General features: G+C 33.5%; 2 protein-coding genes across 4 annotated transcripts; both read right to left on the bottom strand.

Annotated features, from left to right (window-relative positions):
* Positions 1 to 449: 449 nt before the first annotated feature.
* LOC104094904 (uncharacterized) lies at positions 450 to 7,754 on the bottom strand. Of its 2 annotated transcripts, none has more exons than XM_070195092.1 (6): positions 7,613 to 7,754; positions 5,011 to 5,120; positions 3,700 to 3,887; positions 3,133 to 3,330; positions 1,307 to 1,366; positions 450 to 790 (listed from the first exon to the last, which is right to left on the bottom strand). In XM_070195092.1, exons 2-6 carry the CDS (start codon positions 5,117 to 5,119, stop codon positions 629 to 631), a joined length of 717 nt encoding a protein of 238 aa, XP_070051193.1. In that variant the 5' UTR covers position 5,120; positions 7,613 to 7,754; the 3' UTR covers positions 450 to 628. The 2 variants fall into 2 exon arrangements, with proteins under 2 accessions (XP_070051193.1, XP_070051194.1); XM_070195093.1 differs by having other exon boundaries at positions 7,422 to 7,657.
* A 5,948-nt stretch (positions 7,755 to 13,702) lies between these two features.
* Positions 13,703 to 16,128, bottom strand: LOC104094903 (protein LURP-one-related 10-like). Of its 2 annotated transcripts, XM_033655790.2 has the most exons (3): positions 15,653 to 16,089; positions 14,725 to 14,775; positions 13,703 to 14,304 (listed from the first exon to the last, which is right to left on the bottom strand). In XM_033655790.2, exons 1-3 carry the CDS (start codon positions 15,917 to 15,919, stop codon positions 13,930 to 13,932), a joined length of 693 nt encoding a protein of 230 aa, XP_033511681.1. In that variant the 5' UTR covers positions 15,920 to 16,089; the 3' UTR covers positions 13,703 to 13,929. The 2 variants fall into 2 exon arrangements, with proteins under 2 accessions (XP_033511681.1, XP_009599218.1); XM_009600923.4 differs by lacking the exon at positions 14,725 to 14,775 and having other exon boundaries at positions 15,653 to 16,128.
* Positions 16,129 to 17,840: the final 1,712 nt, after the last annotated feature.

The raw sequence follows: 17,840 nt of genomic DNA, 5'->3' as shown, positions 1-17,840 counted from the left end.
GATTTGATGCCAAAAAAACGTCATATAGCTTAAGGACATATGCGAGGACATTTTGAAAAGTAGCCAAATATATGTTACATGGACACGGGACGAGTACCTAATACATGTGTGCATCTGCCTAAGAATTGAGGATGTACCATTACGAGTACTCATATTACGTGGACATACGATGTTCTATATGACGGTTGATTTACACACAGCAATTTTATGATCCCATATTTAGAAATTGGCAACTTTTCCAAAATTAGACCAATGGTCTGAAGTTCAAAAGCGATAACCTGATCTGAAGCTTAAAATTCAAACTATATTCAGACCACGGTCTAATTCCGAAAGAATGACCAACTTCTAAATACAGGCGGTGGCAATTGGGTTTTAGTGCAAGTCAGGCGCCCGTCTAACCCAAGAAAATAAGACAACAAAATGCTATCCAATCTAAGTGCTCATAGCAATCAAGAACGACTAACTTTTATTAAATTAAGCTTCTTAGATAAACATCAATGCATATAAACAAGAGATGAAGTTTGCACTTCAATTTCACACACTATACACAATAAGGCACAAACTGAAAGATGGTATCCAATTTTTTAAATACAACACATCCCAAGCTAGTCTCAATAACCTGTCTTCCTTAAGAGGCAGAATGCATTGAAGTTTGCAACTTTGGTAACACTTCCTCTTTACCAACAGCAGGCTCACAGGCATGCAAGATAGCACATACGTCATTTTTCTCCAGAAAATGTTCCGCATTAACGAGGATCACTGGTGCATATTCAAAGACCATTTTCTTGCACTGCAGAACATCACGAGGCACACAGAAAAAACCGGCAAGACAAAGAAAGAAAAGAAACATCAGTACAGTTATCAGACGACCTTTTATCCTTCCACGTATAATCATCAAGTATTTCATAATGCTCTTGGATACGGAAATATTGCAAGTAATATAACTTGACCTGGCACTTATTCCTCAATATAGTAATAATTTTCTGAGAGCAATTAAGTCTTGTGATCACGTATTACACCATGTCTCAAAGTAAAATATAATGGATCATCAGATATCCTTTGCAAACTCGCCCCTTAATGAGGAAGCATTCATTGACAAGCATTTCATTTCCTCTAACAATTTAGTGTTGTGGAGTGTGAACACATGGGGCTTGCAGAAGCTTTTTAAGGACACCAAAAAGTCCAAAACAACTAATATAGTTGTTAGCTATCAGAATTCGAGGACTTATCTGAGATGGAATTTGCGAAGTAAAAGCAGGCATTAAGGTATAGTTATGATAGAAGATTAGTTTCAGAGGGTTTTTACCTTATTAGCATATTTTTCAACGGATCCACATGCCTTCAGGAGCAACTCAAGTATGTCTAACTGAAAGAATATAAGAAGAAAATGAGTTTACTGAAAGATAATACAAGTGAATATATTCTGTCACAAAAAAACCACATACTGTCACTTACCACTAAAAAAAGAAAAAAAGACAACCACTTACTATCTCCATATACATCTATGGTAAATTTAATGACATTCTTTTTATGAGGATAAATGAAATAAAACATCCAACCTGCCAGATCCGAACCAGTTAATCCAATGACATAGTTTTTTTAATTACTAACACAATGCTCAACAATATATCTTCATGATATCACACCCAAGGGCATAGGCTAGCTATCAAAGAAGTGGGAATGAAAACCATGAAATCAAGACTCAGATCATAGTAGAGGGAACAAAAAAGCTAGAGGATTCTTTCTATCTGCCTAAGTTTTCGTGGGCTGAGTTACTCAGTACCTGTTCTGGCGAGAGGTAGTAGGGGTATCAATGGATCATTAAAAACCGACTAAACCGACCGACCGTACGGTACCCAACCGATTATTAGGTTTCTTTTAATAAAACCGTAGGTTTCTAGATGAATATATTACCGCACCTATAATTAGAGTAGGTTTTTTATTTTTATAAAAATAAACCGAGAAAATACCGAACCGTACCGAATAAATTTGTACATGAAAAATATATTTTATATTATTAAGTTTAAAAATAATAAAACATTAATTTTTTTCCTTGGACCTTGGAATTTTGGAAACAATCACAAGCCAACAAGTAATTATAACACAAAGTCCTAGCTCCCAAACATATTCTGCTACACCTATTAAAACTAAACTAGTTCCAGCATCTTAAGTAGCAAACTACAAGATTGAATATCTTTCTTCTCGTATGATTTACGTTTCTCTTATTGGATACTTAATCTTCTAATAGACTCTATTTTTGAATCCTAACTTTGATTAATATATTCCTACTTGAGTGATTTATATTTCTCTTGTCTTCGCTTACTTTCTTACTTTCTTTTAGTGAGATGAATCTCTCTTCTAGCCATCTTTCATATTCCCTTGATTCATCCATTTTTAAACAGTAAAAATGTTTAGAAAGTTTTGCCAAAGTCCATGGAAGTACATATGTTATTCACATTCTAACTTCTACTATCGATCCTTACATGACATTTTAAGAAAAATACTGAAAGTTAACCGAACTAAACTAATACCGAAGATAAATCGAGATGATTGAGACAGTTTTCAAAAGTCTAACTTTGGTTATACATAATAGAGTAACCGAAAAACTGGTACTATACAAATTTTATAAATTAACCGGCCGAACCGAACCATTGACACACTGGTAGGTACCCAATGGAATAGTCAAGGTGTGTGCAAGCTTAACCAAAGAGTCCCAGCACCACCTTAGCAGTAGACACAAACATACCTATCTTGTATGAATAACTTGCAGCTACAAAGAAATGCTAAAAAATAATTTTTTATGCATTCACAAAGTTGAGAAAATACAGTTTCATAAATGTGATGGTAAATACAAGTATATTATGATATTTGTACCTTATCAAACAATATGCACATAATTAGTAACTTCTTCCAAATGACGTATCATTATCAGTAACACATTTGCAATTTTGGATTGACATTTTTATGTAGCATTTAGAGAGTCAGATTAACCACCTTCCGGCCTTTGTAATAGTGCAGACTCTCAGCTAAATGTAAGTGGACGCTAACCCTGAAAACATGGTTCTTTTTTCCTTTCTCTTGATAGTTCGGCATATAAAATGTATATATATATATAATGAAAGACAAGAGTACCTGAGTGTCAGGATTTTTCAATTTCAAAAGTGTCTCATTAACCACTTGATGACACAAGTCACAGCCATTCTGAGAGAAATATCGAGAGATGGAAACCACTTTCTGACAAAGGTCAACCTTTTGGCAAATATCGTCAGGTTTTATAGTGGAGATCACTAAGAAGAAGGGACGAACATACTGATCCACCAGGGCAGTGCACTACAAGCAAAAGATTTTAAGAGAAAGTCACTTGAAAATTAATGTTGCAAAAGATAGAAAATAGCATTATCAATGTTGTTGCATAATCCTAAAAATATCAAGCTATGCACAACACAGGCTGAGAACTTCGCCTCACTTATAAGGGGCTTTCCTGCAGGTGCCAAAGCGTCAAGGCATCACCTAATTGCTAGTATACATCGACACTAAATAACAAATATAGACAGCAAAGTGATACATTTATTCCAAATATATGTGTGTGTGTGTGATTAGGAATTATTAACAATTTAGTAGCATTATTGGCAGTGTCAATTAATCATTTGGGCAAAATTAATGGTCAATAGATGGACATTTAGGTCAGATCATAAGTACCTTGAGCTTGTATATTGGCATCTTCGAACAGGTGTTGAGAAGTAGGTCAAGTATCTTTGTTTGGGTCTCGTTATTAGAAAGGTAACCAAGTGCACTAGCAGTATATTCTTCACACAATGTGCACAATCCTTCGACGTCTTTCAGAGGCTGAAGTTGTTTCTGTGCCTGTAGGTTACTTATCCACAATGCTATTGCAAGAAAACCAAGATCAATGTTATGTCATAATAAAGTTTTTATTCAGGTACTCCGTACTCCTAAATCAATCAAGTAAAATAAATGACTTCGCATAAATATATCAACAAGATGATAGCATCTGCTACAGGAGAATATAGTTAAACATAGATTAGACTAGTAAGCATGAATAAAAGAAATCTACCAGAAAGATAATTGGACGGAGAAATCACCTACATCCCCATCTAACAAAATATTAATAATGGATTTGCAGGCAAGCATCCAAGTTAAGACTCTGAGGATAACTTTTCACCATAGTTTCTCAAATTATCATGAACCCCTTATTTTAAAGAGAACAATACCTTGTGCCCAGTTATTTTTAGAGTAAACTGCTATTATGACCTAGACTACCAAGCAAATAAAATGAAACACTTGACCTTCCAAAGTTTGTATTTCCACAGTCTATCCCTCTATTTAATAAAAACAGGCCATATCTGACATTACACACACACAACAGTATAACACACACATAGGAAAAATTGATATCGATATCATTATAAGTCGTATGAAGTATATCTTAAATAAACGGAACTAACAAACCAAATTGACTTAAAAACAGAGGACCCCATGGCAAATATATTGACGGTACTTCCTCAAGAGACTGGTTGGTTGGTAATAGGTGCAAAAAGAAAGATCTTCGGTTTAGAGAAAGTTGATGTTGCAGTTTAAAATTTAGAGGATTGGGGAAGAAAAATTGGAAGAGAAAGGTCATTACTATACAAGTTTTTAGGAACTGAAAATTAGTAAATGAATAAACTGCAAGTAAATTTAAAGCTTAGCTTAGGAAATACTTTCACTAGCAAAAAAATCACAAACTTCCACTAGACATCTAGACATCTACCCTGGAAAATCCAAGAGGTTCTCGTTAATTATGGATAGGTCACTGACCATAGAAGGACATCAATGCTGTTCACAGAATTTGTAAATTTTATGGCTGCAGATTTACTATTTAGCAGTCATCATTTTCCTATGTGTGTAATTTAAAGCTATCCCATTATTTCAGAATCCATATTACAAAAATCATATCCAAACACAATACTAAAGCCATTGGCACTGGTAACAAAAGAATAGGAAAAGTACCTGAAACATCCGTGGTTTCTTTAATAAGGAGGTCAGGGGCTGCTAATTCTCTAGCAGTACAACACACAGCACCGAGTATGAGAAGGCAGAGGCAGACCTTGACATCCATGCTGCCAAGTGAAACAGTAAGTCCAGATTCAAGAAATAGCATAATAAAGTACAAAAAAGTGAAATCAACGAGAGACATGCTAATAGCACTAGATGAATGACAGTTGCAAGCACATGAAGCTGTCTTTTCTTATCGTGCATTAATTATGTGTTTCGAACCCACATAAACATACGTGCGAAGTAACATTTATGAGAATTCCATATAACAATAGGGCAAAGATATGGGATTTGCCCCACAGAAAGAATGAAGTTTAAGCGAGACTAGACGGAAATGTGATGCCTAAGCCCACTTGTGGGATTTTACTGGGTTGTTGTTGTTGTATTTGTTGTTCAGACTCAAAGAAAAATGGCACGAGAACAAGATGTACCACATAGAAATAAAATAGGTGGTTGAAATAGAGGTGTTATAGGACTGCTATGCAATAACAAATACCTACCAAGATGAAAGACAAATTCTATCAAAAAATTATGTTACCAGTAATACTGTATGTTGCGCTTCTAAGTCCCAACATATCCACAACATGAGTGTCTTAAAAATGAGAATGTTAAGATAAATGTGTGGATATACAAGAAGCTCACAAATGACCATGTCCGACATAAGCTGAAACTAACATCCTTAGAGGATAAATGACAAAAGTTTATCTAGTGCTTATCGGGAGTATTATAAGTTTAAGATATATGAGTCTCTAAATTTAGAGAAACCCTAATTTAATTTAAATGGCTCATATAGTTGACCTCAACTAATTTGGTTGACAGATAGTTATTGTTATTATATTTGGTGTTTTGCTTACAAGTCCATTTAGTCAGCAAGGTTTCTTTAATGAACCTTGTTTGGTTACACAGCACAAGAAAATGATTTGTGAATGAAGTAGCCATACTTAAGAAGGGGGATCTGACAGAAATATGCAAAATTGGCTCTCCTAAAAAGATTGTTTTGAGTATAACTTTTGCTTACATTTACTTAAAGATGAAAACTTTGGCCGCTCAAAAAGTTCAACAATAAATAAATCATCACAAGGTCTATCAAGGATTTGCAGCATCGAATACTGAGTTTCTAACACTACTTGCTACAATGTACTGCTATACACTTCAGGCACATGCCTGTTAGGACCAGATAGTAGTCCAACTTCAATCATCATCATCATATATATATATATATATATATATATATATATATATATATATATATATATATATATATATATATATAACCATTTTTCTTCTAGCTTGCAAATATATCTATGTGTTGCAAGCAATATGCTTAAGAGTTGGAAGTCAGCATTTTTACCATGGACAAGTTTATTCAAATAATGGGTCTTGAAGACTTCTTTTTATTTCAATAGAACTGATCTCACAGTCATTCATTATGAACTATTCACTCAAACGAGAAGAACAATAGGAACGCGAGAGGAAAAAAAAGAGTTGAAGTGCACATAACAAGAAGACTCATAATTTCCTTTGCAATAATTACACTGCATATTCAAGCTGAGAATCTATTTGGCTCATGCTGGCTTTGTCTCAGGCTAATCAAATAAGCAATAAACTATCGCTTAACTCAGTCCAACAGTTGCATATGCAGGTTTCCAAGGTAACTAAGACTAGACATACTGCCTCTACACTTTATAGCATTAAAATTATCAACGTCAGCCTTTCGAAAGTATTTGTGTATTTTAAATAAATTTACAGTCTCACATATACTGTCAAATTTGCTCTTTTGTCATAAAAGCCAAGATACAACTCCTATATAATAATGCTCAAATTCAAAACCATCCTCTTACTATAGAACCAGAATCTAGAATCTGATCCCTATGCTGAGTGTTATACATCATATCAACCAATCAATCAATCAACAATTCCTCAATCTCAAACTACTGACTGATCAAAGACTCCAACTTTGCTCGAGTGTTTGACAGCCATATCGATCAATCAATTACGCCTCAATAGCCTCAATCCCAAATAGTAACAGATCAAATTTTAAAATTAACTTGAGTCACGACTAAATTAGATGATAAGAGCAACAATCTCAGCTACTTCTACTGTCAGCAGAAATAACTAAATTATATTCCTATGATCTCAACTTCAATAAGGTTTAGATTCCTCCACAACATAAAAAGGTTTCGCCTTTTGAATTTACAAACTGGATTGCAGCTGAACCCCCCACCCACCTCTTCCCGTTGTTTGAAGTTTGATCCAGTGAATAGGGAATACGTCAGAAAGATAAAATTACTTGATTGAATCAAACATAATACTATGAATTTAATAGAAACATAGACAATAAGAAGAGTGCAAAGACAAGAACAAACCCATAAAATAATTAAGAAAAAAAACCCATCGAAAGCAGGAAAATTATTTGTTCAAGGAAGATCAGCATCAGTTATGTCTTTAATGTAAATAAACAAAGAGAGATCATCGCAGAGAGGAAAAATAAACAAAATTAAATTTAAAAGGAAAACTCTATACGGAAAGATGAATGAGAAAGATGAAGAATGTTTACTTGCAAAAAGGGGAAGATTTTCTGAGTTAGCGAAAAATACAGAACGCTTCTTTCAACCAACGCCCCCTTTCTTGTAGTAGGAAGCTATCGCAATTATTTTTTGGCTTCTTGTGGATTTCTATTGGGACCTAATCCCCTGCGGCTGCTATATTTGGATCTTTATCCAACCGCATTATTTTTCTTTTTGTTTTTCCTTTTTCTTTTTTAAAATATTAGTAATCAAAAGTAGCAACAACCTCTCTTCTTTTTTGGTCTGGATTAATTCAAAAAAAAAAAAAAAAAAATCATTCCTAAATCACAATCTTTGGGGTGACGATCTCTTTTCATTCTACTATTGCTTTGAGAAGTAAATCTAAAAGTAGTAATCTTTCTATACATTTCACGTGACCCTAAATTATCGGACAATTTTTACTTTAGCTATTGTTTTCTTTATTAATTTTAAAATATTTTTACTTATTAACTTATATTATTTTTATGTAATTTTTTTATCATCCGTATTCGGTATAAATTTTTAGTTTAAGAAAGCGGGTTCTCGCATCATTTTCTTGAAAATATATTATATCACTGTGGGAGAGATTAAAATGAGTAATGTTAACGATTCCATTATTCACACAAACCCTTCTATGACTTAAACTTAAAATTATAAGTTTGAAGTCACGGCAAAACTTAGATATTTTTAGGATCTTTTCGCTTTTAGCCCCCGCCAGAAATTATTTATACTGAAAAAATGACATTTTATAGTCGCTCTCAAAATAATAGCTGAAAAATATATATTCTTTGTATATATATACATTTTGTATGTTATATATAAAAATTAAACAAACTTTATACATATTTTCGGCTACCGAATGTAATTAGACTTTTTTATTTTTAACCAATGCCAGAAATTATTTACATTCAGTAGCCGAAAAAGTGTATTAAATTTGTATAATTTTTGTATATAAGATACAGAATGTATATATATACAAAAAATTATACATTTTGAGAGCGGGTATATAATGTTGAGGCTTTTTTTACTTTTAGCCCGCATCAGAAATTATTTACATTCGGTAGCTGACAAACTATTTATTGTTTACTCATTCCTTAGCATAAGTCCAGACAAGTAAAACTTGCTTAGTTGGTAAAAGCACCTCCACTTACGATAGTTAGGTGCTAGGTTCGAATCACGCTGGAGGGTAAGTGTGAAAACACTATAAATCCTCCTAATTTTGGAGGAGTTTAAAAAAAAAAAAGTTTCAAAACAAATATTATCTTTGTCCTTTCAAATACACTCCCCCTGTAAAATTTCAAATGAAGCTTCCCTTTGAAAAGGTAGTCCTTTACTTTAGTATTACACAATTAAGAAGATGGCTTGTAGACAGAGTAATACGACCCGACCTATTCATATATAGACAATATAGGAATATTACACGAAATCTCTGACTTATATCCCGCCAACAAAATCATCATATCCATTTAATAAACATTACGGGGTTTTCTCCTTTTATTTCTAGCTCCTCTGGGGATATTGAAGGGAATAAGTAAGGGTCTTTGCATATATAAAAACTATCACTTATCAAAAAAATGTCGAAACTATCAATGTTATCATCCAAGTATTCTAGTGGTTAGTCTACTATATTTCTGACTTATACTAAATAAGATGCATTATTTTGTGAAATAGTTTATGGACATCTAATAGCTCGTCGATAATAGAAGAGGAGGCTACCTAACAAAGGTTGATTTAGAATTTGAAGTTTATGAATTTTCATAGCAAGCTAATACTTAATTACTTTAAGTTAACATTAGAATAATAATTGGGTTCACAGTCAAATATTTATAGATACTTTGTGAGATTTTTGATAAATATACATGATTTAGGCAAGCCAACCCTCTAAATCCGCCCCTGGCTATAGGAATGGCAATGGGGCGAGGCGGTTGCGGGGCGAGTTAAGCCTAAATAAAGTATTATATTATTGAAATTTGATTATGATTTCAATAAATTATTACGTTTTGTTTTGATAAACTATGAACTACTCCATAGTAATAAATGATTAACGTTATTTATAAGCTGGCCAACTTTCAAGAATGTTATTACTCCTAATTTTTTTTAAAAAAATTACTAGATTCAAACACAAAACCAGGTAAATGTGTTTTGGCCCAAAAAAAAAAAAAAAAAAACAGAAAAAGCAACGGTAAACTTTTCCTATAGGATATGTTGCAATATGTATTTGAATATTTGGACTTTCAGTGTTAGCCTAAAGGCTCAAAATTGGATAAAGGAAATGGAGGGTAAAAGAACTCGCAATCCACCCCGCCCCGCATTGAATTTAATTTTATATATTAAAACTCGCTCAGCCCCGCACCATAGCCATTCCTACCTGGCTACCATAAGTGGCAAGCATATATAAGTTAGTCTGGACTCTTACATTGAGTAGAAGATCACTGCAAGCATATAAATCTTCCTCAATGTTGATGCAATTAAGTGGTCTAAATTCAGAGGCAGAGCCAGAATTTGAATCTTGTGGGTTCAGAATTTTCTAATCATTTTTAAGTTAATGAGTTCTAAATTAATAAGTTGTAAATGTTTAATGAATTTTATCAAACAAATACAGGGTTTGAACCAAAGCTACTGAGTTCGGCCGAACCCGTTACTTGCTCTCTAGCTCCGCCCCGTCTAAATTGGCCATGATTTTTTATATATACTCTCTTGATATTGCATTTCTATAGTGTCATGTAACTACTAGAAAACTAGCATTTTTCGTCCAAGCCATACCGACAGAAATCGGTCGGAAATTAAGTAATTGGTCGCAAAAGTCAACAATTTTTTTTAAAAAAAATATTCGAACGAATTCGGTCGGAAATTGGTCAAATTTGACCAACATCTGGTCATACTTGTATGTAATGTACAAAAATATTTTTTTATTAAAATATTTCCAAATTTCTGACCGAATTCGGTCGGAAAGTTTGAAATTATTATTTTTCGCCCAAGACAAAAATTATATCCAACCGAAATAAGTTATAATTAAATATTTCCGACCGAGTTCGGTTGGAAAAACGATTTTAAAATAATTAAAATATAAATTTAATAATATTTGTGTGTGTGTGTGTAAATAATAAATAGCTTTTAAATAAATAATATTTAATACTTATTTGTGTGTGTGTTTTAAAATTACTTTTATATGGACATTATATCCTATATCTATGTATGTATGTATATATATATATATATATATATATATATATATACACACATATATATATGTACATAATATTTAATTGATTTAAGATCCTAAATTTTAATATTCAATATTTAATATCGAATATATATATATATATATATATATATATATATATATATATATATATATATATATATATATCTTAAAATGTATATATACACTATAATGTATTATATATATAATAATTTATATTGTTAAATATATACTCCCTCCGTTTCAATTTATGTGAATCCATTTGACTGGGCACGGAGTTTAAGAAAAGAGAGAAGATTTTTGAACTTGTGGTGTAAAATGATGCACATATATTTTGTGTGGCTATAAATCATTGCATAAAGGTAAATTATTTCCAAATAAGGAAAGAAGTCATTCTTTTTGGCAGTGACTAAAAAGGAAATAGTTTCACATAAATTAAAACGGAGAGAGTATATAACAGTATATATATTTAATTTAGGATATTATACCAATTGAAAAATTAATTAAATATTAAATAGTACTTAATTTAAGATGTATTACTTCTTTATTTTTGCTGAATTATAATAGCTACTCTTGTTTATTTAATGTAATTGCTATGTTGCGGGTTCATACCTAATCATCAGGTTACAAAGACAATTACTGAAATTCTTGGCCGGTTGTATAATGCACCCTATCCGACTTGGAGTGACTTTTCACCGGATCTCGTGCAATAAATGTTCAACCAATTTAAGGTTTTAATACAATTATTATCTATTTAAGCATTATATTAACAATATTTTCATCTAACGTTACATACTTTATTTGCAGACTAAGTGTGCCTGGGAGGAACAGTATAACCATGAAATTTGTGCAGATTGGGAGTACAAATGCCGTAAGAGACTATCTGATTCCTTCTCCTCCGCTCGAAAGGTTAACAAGAAGTCTTCATGGGTTCTACCGCATTTATGGGAGGATCTGCAGAGGTATTGGACCACCGAGAAATTCGAGAAGAAGAGTGAACTGGGAAAGAAGGCCCGAGCATCTGAGAAGGATGGCTCCTTGCACTGTATGGGTACAAGGAGTATGGGGGCTACGAGGAGACTACTGGTAATTCATTAAAATATTTACATCTATTTTTAACGAACTATATTTATATATGTTAATTTAATTAACACGTTTTATTATATTTGTAGGAAAAAAAATATAGGAGGAAGATGACTCATGATGAGTTCTTCATGGAGACTCACATCCGGAAGAAGAAGAAGGCGCCGACAGATCCAACTAGATGGGTCGAGGACAGGGCAGAGACTGCATATGTAAGTTTCATAACTACTATAAATGTTTATAATATTATATAGTTAATAATTTTCTATCTTCTAAATAAAAGGTCGCTACAAGATTAATGTGGAGGAGTACACTCAGAGCTTGCCACCGAATGAGCAAGGCGAGCGACCACCCCTTACAAACGAAGAAGCGCAGAGGATATGGTTGGATGTTGTCGGTGATCCTAAAAAGGGGATAGCATACGGCCTTCCAGAGAAATCATTGCGGCGCTACAGGGCTGGATTGCAAGGTATAGGGACTTCCGCCCAAGGCGAGGTAATTGATAGGTCGACTATCTCGTCTATGGAACAGAAGATCGCAAAGCTGACAACAGAGCTTAAAGAGACAAAGACTAGAGAACAAAAGAGAGATGAACAATTTGGTAGCCTTCAAGTTCAGTTAGAAAAGAGGGACGGACAATTTAATCTCCTTCAAGGTCAGTTGGCCAATCTTCTTGCTAGTGGTATTTTCCCCATTCTCCGGTCTCATGAGCCTTCCCCATGTACTAATCCTTCTCGTCGTGATCCTTCGAACCATGCCGACGATGAAGGCTGTAGTAGTGAAGATGGAGATGATGCAATATAAAACACTCATTGAATGGTGTGTATTGCTAAACAAAGTATTAAACTTGTCAATATTTAGTTGAGACTAGTTTTGAATGATGATTGTATTGTTGATATTATTTTGTTATTGAACATTTGTATAGTTGTTGTTGTGGTTGGCGTTGTTGTTGTGGTTGTTATTAGCGTTGTTAGATAATGGTTGTTAGTGTTAGTTAATTATTTTTGTTAGTTAATTGTTGTTGTTGATTAATTATGGTTGAATGGCAGCAATGTAATGCTGCCATCATAGGATGGATATTGGTTGTAATTGACAGGTGGTGTAGCTTAAAAGCAGGCATTTTCTACCTAGTTTTTACCCAGAAAACTGACCGAAATCGGTCGGAAATTAGATTTTTTTGCCCAGAAATTCATAATTTCCGACCGAATTCGGTCAGAAATTTCAAATGATATCTCTAGTTTTTTGAAATTTCCGACCGAATTCGGTCGAAAATTATGAATTTATATTTATTTATTTTTTAAAAAATTAACAATTTACTACAACTTAAAAATAATTATTTATTTAAATAAAATTATTTTTAAAAAAAATTCCGACCGATTTCGGTCGGTATTTGAAAATAATAATAAAAAATTTAATTGATATCGACCCGAATTCGGTCGGAAATTGAAGTTTGACAGTCAGTCAACGCTTTGAAATTTTCGACCAACTTCGGTCGGTACACGTTAGCGACCATCATTTTTCCGACTAATTATAAGCGATCGAAAATTGATCGATTTTTATCAATTTCCGACCGATTTTGGTCGGTTTTGGTGGACGAATTTACACAGATTTTTAGTAGTGTGCAGAGGTAAAAAGGCTACCAAACTTACAGAGTTTCCTATTTTAACACATCTACTTAGACCGAATTACCATTAACAAACGTCTCTTACAGTTGACCATGTTTACGTGGCAATAGTTTTAGCTAATATGACAACTTTTTCGTGGAGGAACTGCAATAATAACATAACAGTACTACAAGAGTTAAAACACCCTCATCTTTTTGTTCCAAAAGGAAATATATTAACTTATTATTACAGAATGAAGTGCCGCTATGAGCACTTTATGCAAACACAAAATATTACAATCAGTAATCTTTATGGCGAAAGTTAGCAAACAAAACAGATTTACACCCTTATCTACACAGGCAAATCTGACAATCAAGTCATAATCAAAAGCCAAACTGATTTACACAAATATCAGACATTGGCAACGCTTGTGATAATCTTAGTCTTCACCCGATCTATCCTCGTTGATCTCCTCCAGAATCACAACCAGAGCGACTACGAAAGCATAATCCACGTTCGGATACACAGTAACACCAAAATTGTCTTTCCCAAGCAATATGCTTTGAGCAGTGTGTTTCCTATGCATTTGTGCAATTATGGTATTTGTATTTCCAGCATAGATAGCACAAGATCTTTCAAACCAGCTTCCTTCAATTCTGAAATCGCAAACGTCTTCTTTTGTGTTGTGAGCCAAGAACACGTCCAATTTGGTTTTGAACTGAAGAAGCGAAGACTTCTTTACACTAAAAAGAAAATTTGTTGTATCGGTGCTCTCTCCGCGGTATACTTGCCATCTCCTATGGGCAGTCAACATCTGAAATGCAAAATAGAAAAAGGAAAATGAATAAATGTCAAGAGGGATTCCTTTGCTTAGATGCAAATTTCTTACAATACGCAAAATTATATCGACACAGGCGGATATGGTCATTCTTTTTGGTCTATCTATGGTAAAAGTGAAGGTCTCACAACTATTTTCTTCTGTATCTGTATCATAAGCAGAGGCTACATTGGAAATAAAGTGGCATAAATGTTAATGAGACCCGATATTACTGCTTATTTCTTAATAGTAGTTAGATTTCCTGAATCCCCGATATATAAATCTAGGAAAAATTGGTACAACAAAGGTTAATAATGGTAAATCATCACCCTTTCATCAGAAATGAAGGACTAAATTGGTTGTAACTGTCTAATGTCCAGAGAACAGAAATAACAAGTTCTCATGATTTTGTTTTACCTGTCGTACGCGTAAGGAAATGAAGGACGGAGAATAAGCGTAAAAACCTACCTGCAACAAGTTTTTACATCAATCCAATACATATGTCTTCACATAGAGTCTTATCACTTAATCATTGTTAAGTAATACATATTCTCACCTTAGTTTATTAATTAACCATGGTAAATATGCATGATTTGGTAAAAATACCAAGTGCGAGTAAGTTTTTATTGAAAATAAGATACCAGATCATACCCTTTAATTTGACTAAACCTGACTACTGAACAAGCTTCTTAGTTTTAGGTTATTTGACATTTTCTACAAGGAGAGGATATGACCTAATTTGAGAAACTACTAAGAACAGATGCAAATACTTTGCTCTACGGATCGCATCAACTAAATGAATTCAATAGATATATATGGCATAGTAGTGTTAGTGAAAAGGGAAAAAATCAATTATACCACAAATAAAAACTACTAATTGGAATCTTACTAAGCTAGAAGCCTAGAACATACAAATACTATGAACACGAATTAAGGAAAATGTAAAGGACTTAAGTTATATATATCCACCGAGAGCATAACGAATTTTACATTATTAGTAATAGAGGCGAATCTCGGATTTGAATGTATAGCAACTATAGTAACCTCAAAATTAATATACGATAATAATTGGGTTAACGGTCAAATATTTATAAATATTAAGTCAATTTCTTAATATAAATACTAAGTTTGAACAACTATCGAATTCACGTGTAAAATACATGATAAATCCGCAACTGATCAATAGTAATACCTACTTTATCAAGTTAATTATTTCCAACAGGTTACCAATTTTTATCATAAAAACTAAATTTATATGTAACTATGATATGATTGTGTAAATATTTTTTTATAGTATATACACTGCATAGAACTTAAAGGAAATTTAGTTAAGAAGAAGGATAACCTTTTGTTGGAAAGTGACAAGAGGGTTGCCAGCAGCATCAAGCAAAACTCTGCGATCCCGAAGGCTAAACAGCTTGCCTTTGACCTTAAAAATGATGTTGCCGTTGACATCGGTAACTCCGAAACTACCTTCAGACAAGGTCATCAGTTTCCTCACGATGTTCAAATCAACTGGATATGGAGCACAGAACTGTGGGCTTATAATTGCAACCTGAGTTCCTGCCGGCGGCATAGCAATCTGAGGAGGATAACTACTTGTTCCTGCCATTTGTTGTTTAGTAAATTTATTACTCTAATTAAACAAGATGAGATTTGGACAGATTTAGAGATATTTCAGTTTTGTGAATCTTGCGTGGGAGTTGAAGTCTTTTATATAGTGGAAATTAATTAATTAAAGTAAAGAAAGGAAAGTGGGAAGATGGTGATGAGGAACTTTAGAATAAGTATTAAATTCTTGAAATGGAAGTAATGGTTTTGGAATTGTTCTTCGTCGGTAACGCGTATATGATTTATGAATATTCGCGTATAGTGATTAGTGGCAGTCTACATGTGCGGTAATATACGCGCAACAATATTCATTGCTATCTAAATCTAAAAGAATTGTTATGAAAAAATAATTATATTGTGGATGTTCATTTATTACTTTGCTATAGATAATCTTCCTGAATAAGATTATTTATTTAATACTCTGTTGAAGTTTATCTACAAGCAACTGATGCAGACAGGTTGCAAGTAGCTCAATGAAATGATTTGCAGCAGCTTCTTATTAAACAGACAGGTTGCAAGCAGCTCATGCAGACAACTTACAAGCAGCTAAAGAAAAGCCTTGCAGCTGCTTCCTGAAAAGCCTCGCAGCTGCTTCCTTTCTTCTATAAATAGAGGAGTTTTCAGTTCATTATGTACATAAGCTTGAAGTTTGAATAATATATCAATCTCTCTCTATACTTGTCTTTACTTTACTGTCTTTATTTTATAACACGTTATCAGCACGAGACTCTGCCATCTCGAGAAAATACTTTGAAAGTATCAGACGTACGAACTTTTTTTTTCTAAATAATGTCAAATCTTTCTAAACTTGAGTTTGTAGCCCTGGATATATCGGGCAAAAGCTACATGTCTTGGGTGATTGATGCCGAAATTCATCTTGATGCGATGGGTCTGGCAGGCACCATCAAAGATAAAAATCAGGCATCAAATCAAGACCGTGCCAAAGCAATAATATTCCTACGCTATCACCTTGATGAGGGCCTGAAAATAGAATATCTTACTGTTAAAGATCCAGTCATACTGTGCAATAATTTGAAAGATAGATATGACCACCTGAAGATGGTCGTTCTTTCACAGGCACATTATGATTGGACTCATCTAAGGCTACAAGATTTTAAATCTATCAGTGAGTATAATTCTGCTATGTTCAGAATTATTTTCCAATTGAAACTATGTAGTGATAATATTACTGATCATGATATATTGGAGAAAACTTTCACCACTTTTCATGCCTCGAATATACTCCTGCAGCAGCAATATCGAAAGATGAGATTCAAAAAGTATTCTGAACTTATCTCACATCTTCTTGTAGCCGAGCAACATAATGGGCTATTAATGAAAAACTATGAAAGCTGACCTACTGGTTCTTGTCCATTCCCCGAAGTAAATGAGACGAACTACCACCAAGCTAAGCGTGGAAGAGGACGTGGCCCCAGTCGTGGTCATGGCCGTGATCGGAAAGGAAACTCTAATCGTGGTAATAACAATGCACTAAAGAACCCTCCTCACCACCAGCAGTGGAAAAGGAAGGAACAAAAGCATGAAGCGGAGCAAGCAGCAAAGCCAGAAAATGCATGCTATAGATGTGGAGGAAAATGACACTGGTCACGTACATGTCGTACGCCAAAGCACCTGGTTGAGCTGTATCAAGCCTCCCTAAAGAAGACAGAGAAAAATGCTGAAGCAAATTTTATTTCTGAAGATAATTTAGACTTCATGCATTTGGATGTAACTGATTATTTTGCACTCCCAGAAGGAGAAACAAGTCATGTGATCGGTAGTGAATTTGTTGAAATATAAATATTTTAATTTTTATTGTTTGTAGTAGATAATATGGTTATGTAATTGTTGTACATAAATAAAAGTTATGCTTTGATAATAATGTTTACTATCATATTTATTTTGTTTATGTCATTTTGAAG

The sequence above is a fragment of the Nicotiana tomentosiformis genome, chromosome 2 (genome assembly GCF_000390325.3).
Source record: "Nicotiana tomentosiformis chromosome 2, ASM39032v3, whole genome shotgun sequence".
Taxonomy (NCBI): Eukaryota; Viridiplantae; Streptophyta; class Magnoliopsida; order Solanales; family Solanaceae; genus Nicotiana; species Nicotiana tomentosiformis.
The sequence above is the reverse complement of the archived record's forward strand: the minus strand, read 5'-3'. Positions and strand labels throughout refer to the sequence as shown.